Below are 3,543 nucleotides of genomic sequence, written 5' to 3'. Positions count from 1 at the left end.
TGGGGGGAGGGAGGCTCGGGGACGCTGGGTCCGGGCTCACCACAGCAGCTCTGCGGGGTTACAGCGCAGGGCGGCTCGAGCTCGGCACAGGCCGCGAAGGGCGAACGAGGCGACCATGGCGGACCCGCGTGGAAGGAGGCCTGAGCTAGGTCAGAGTCGTGGCGAAGTTCTCCGCAGCGCCCTGACAGCGCCCCCCTGTGTCTCGGAGGGCACCGCGCAGGTCGGCTGCCCCAGCGCGGGATTTTGAGGGAGCCGGCCGGTGACAACTGTCCCAGGAGGGCCCGTCCCCATGCGCGGCTCTGGTGTCTGCACCTGCCGCCCGCCCCGCCCCAGGCCCCCACAGACCGTCCTGGGGGAGCCAGACACCTGGTGGCATGGCCGGCCTCAGAGCGCTGCCTGGGCCCCCGCCGCCGCTTGGTTCCCGGCCCTCAGCCATTAACGTAGGGCTCCCGGGGCTTGAGGCGGGGCTTCGGCGCACCTGGCCGAGTCCCGCACACCTGGCCTGGGCGTGGGGCCAGGATCCAAGCCCCTAATCCCAGGCTTTGGGGCGTCGGGTTCCGAGGGCGGAGCGGCCAGCTCAGGTTTCCCCCGCTCTTCTGAGAATCACGCCCCTCCCCAACCGTCACCCGCGCGACCGTTGGCGTCGTCGCCGCGCGTCTCCCGGGGCGTGGCCGCGCGTGGATTGGCTTCTCGGGAGCGCGAGGGGGCGTGGCTGATTGGTTTCGCCTTAAAATGGCTCCAAATCTGCGGACCCACCAAGCGGAAGGGGACGCCGTGGTAGGGTGATTGTAGCTGTTCGGGTGGGACCCATCGGGCCGAACGGGACCAGATATTGAACTAGACAGCTGCTGGAGCATCGCCCTGTCGTCGCTCACTCTGCTCGCGGCCCGAGAATTCCCCGACTCCCCCGTCTTGAGCCGAATGAGAGGGCCTACTGGCGCGAGAGTCGCTGGCGCCCGCGCGGGTTTCGGGCATCTTCGCGCCCCCACCGTGTCGTGGCCTCAAGGGAATGTTGACGCGTCTGCTACCCACGGGGCCGGGAGGGAGGTTCGGCACAGCGGAGGACGGTCGCAATGGCTTCCCGGGGGTCCTATCGCCGCCATTGGGTCCCTAGCGCTTCGGGCGCTGGCAGAGTCACGGGACAAAGGGCTCGAGGTGCGGGGGTGTCCCCGACGCGGGCGCGCGGGTTTACTTCCTCTCCGGCCCCACGGTTGAGCTTCCCTCTAGGCTGATCCCGAAGCCCTCCCCGCCACTGTCACCGCACCGGTGGCCTGGCTTCATGGGACCAACAGGAATAATCCTACCCTGCGGATCTAATCCGGATCTGGACCGGTCCCAGGGGAGACCCCCACCAACCTTCCGATTGTTTGGGGGCCCAGGTGAGAGCCTCGTTCCCACTACACTCTGATTTACCGCCCACTCGTAGGTCCGTCTCCTGGTACTAGGAATGGGGGGAGGCCTGATCTGGCCCCAGGACAAGGGACCTCCCCCACACTCCGGGGTCATTCCCACCCGCCACGGCTGGACAGCGGGCAACGGAATCCCAAAAGCAGCTGTTGTCTCCAGAGCATTCCAGCTGCGCTTGGATTTCGTTCCCTGCTCTCCTGCCAGAGCAGCGTCCTGGCCTAGGTGGGGTGGGCCAGCCTCTGACCCCTAGACATACTTACTGGGTCGCTTTGGTCTCCGCCCCTGTCTCAGGTGCTCCCTCAGCCTGGAAGTGGTGGGCGTAGACGTCGGAGAGCCAGGATTGTGGTCATCTCTGGAACCTGGAGTAAGATTGACAAGGGAGGGCGTTCCCAGGGCCTCTGGACAGGGCTGCGATCGCAGTGAGTCCCACAGGGCCACCGCAGCTCGCTAAAGATAGCCCTTCACTTCCTGGGGAAAACCCACCCCAACCGTCTTCGTGTACCGAGAGTAGCTGAAGTCCCCCAGCTCGGCCTCCAGTCCCTAACCCTGTTTTAGCAGCTGTCCCAGGGTCATGCGCCTGCGGAATGGAAAGCGCTTTGGAATGACACGATCACTCCCGTTGAGTGGGCACCCAAGAAGCCATCGGGAATGTCGTGTCCGCCCAGTGCTCTTTCTGCGATCCCAGCAGGGCCTTGCAGCCCTGGCCCAGGAAGGAGTCTTGCCAAACTTTTGCTGCCCCTTTCTAGGGTTCTCTCCTTTCTGAGCCCCAGGTATTCTCACTGCTCCAGAGCAGAAATCATAGGTTTCCCAGCACTGGGTGCTGTATTAGGTTCAATCTCCATTAAAAAAAGAAAAAAAAAAAAAAGAAGAAAAGGGGATTTAAGGTACAGTGAAGTGAAAATATTCAGGAGCCCTTGGGACAGAAAAAAGCTTTCTCTCTCTAGTGGAGTGGGATGCTCCAACTGGGAGCAATCTTTTAGCTGGGGCTTCTCATGGTCACATTGTTTGGCCCAGAATGGCTCTTTGCCTAAACCAGGAAGCCGGAGGATCCCTGCTAAAGTACACAAGGTTAAAAGAAAAGCATTATACGCTGGCAATTCTGGAAACTATCGTGATGGATCTAATTCCTCAAAACTCAAAGTAATTCTACCAGAGTAAGCATTTATCAGATGTAAAGATGACCCAAATCGCAGAGGAGTACATGCTTGTAAATAACCTGAAACTGCAGAACACGAATTCTTTTTAAAATGAGTTTTTAGGTGGTCGTGAAATGTTGGCTGGCTTTAATGTTATCTGCCCTAGTCCACTAAATTTACTTGGAACTTTTGACGTCTGATCACGTGTCAAAGGTGGGGAATGAAAAATCACAAATACAGAGGTAAAACTTCAACGGGAGAAATACTCTGATCTGGGCTCCACCCAGTAACGAGGATCCCGGTTGCTAATACAGGTGGCGACAGAACTCTAGGTCTAAGATGGACCCCGAGATTTCGGACCCGAGGCCGGACAGGGCAAGACGGGCCACGCAGAGGGAGAGCTGGAGCCGAAGGTCGAAAGCGGCTGCCACGGTTCCCTCTGGCGCACCTGTCAGCTCTGGGACTGCCACCGGATACGCGCCCTGGCCTGTCGACCCTCCCGGAAGTTCGGCCTCCTGGCGTTTTGCTTCCGGTTTCGCTGGCTCCTTCCGGTCGCCATGGCGACGGGGCGCCTAGGGGTCGGAGAGACGCTAGGGGCCCTCAACACGGCCCTGGGGCCTGGCGACCCCGTGTGGTTCAAGGAGACGCGCGCCCGCCACCTGCGTGCCCGAGACTTCCTGGCGCCACGGCCCGCATTACAAGCGCGCTTCGGAGACGGACAGGTGGGCGCGAGCCGGGTGAGGACATGCGGCCACGGGCAGCGCCGCAGCCCGCTCATCGCCCTTCCTCTCGCAGGTGCCCGAGCGTGTGGTCCGTGCAGTCGCCGGCCTGCAGGGTCCCGGCGTGGCCCCCGTGCTNCGCGCCGTGCTCGTGGCCGATCATTTGGCGCGAGCTCTGCGCGCTCACGGGTGAGCGCGGTGCGGGGCCGGGTGGGGGTGGTGTGTGGGTGTGGGTAGGATGCTGGGCGGGGAGCATCTGCGGGTGGGGAGTGGGGAGAGCT

At 62.1% G+C, this 3,543-nt stretch overlaps 2 protein-coding genes across 2 annotated transcripts in view; one reads left to right on the top strand and one right to left on the bottom strand.

The window, feature by feature from the left end:
- NDUFAF3 (NADH:ubiquinone oxidoreductase complex assembly factor 3) overlaps window positions 1-463 on the bottom strand; it is a 1,561-nt gene extending 1,098 nt beyond the window's left edge. Inside the window, exon 1 of the mRNA XM_077777361.1 lies at window positions 41-463. Coding sequence (XP_077633487.1) covers window positions 41-117 — 77 coding nt within the window. The 5' untranslated portion in view covers window positions 118-463. The remainder of the gene's footprint in view (window positions 1-40) is intronic.
- A 538-nt stretch (window positions 464-1,001) lies between these two features.
- DALRD3 (DALR anticodon binding domain containing 3) overlaps window positions 1,002-3,543 on the top strand; it is a 4,962-nt gene continuing 2,420 nt past the window's right edge. Inside the window, exons 1-4 of the mRNA XM_077777362.1 lie at window positions 1,002-1,155; window positions 1,699-1,771; window positions 2,858-3,265; window positions 3,339-3,451. Coding sequence (XP_077633488.1) covers window positions 3,101-3,265; window positions 3,339-3,451 — 278 coding nt within the window. The 5' untranslated portion in view covers window positions 1,002-1,155; window positions 1,699-1,771; window positions 2,858-3,100. The remainder of the gene's footprint in view (window positions 1,156-1,698; window positions 1,772-2,857; window positions 3,266-3,338; window positions 3,452-3,543) is intronic.

Source organism: Crocuta crocuta, unplaced genomic scaffold (genome assembly GCF_008692635.1).
Source record: "Crocuta crocuta isolate KB4526 unplaced genomic scaffold, BGI_CrCroc_1.0 scaffold77, whole genome shotgun sequence".
NCBI lineage: Eukaryota > Metazoa > Chordata > Mammalia > Carnivora > Hyaenidae > Crocuta > Crocuta crocuta.
This window is presented reverse-complemented; position numbering and strand designations above follow the sequence as displayed.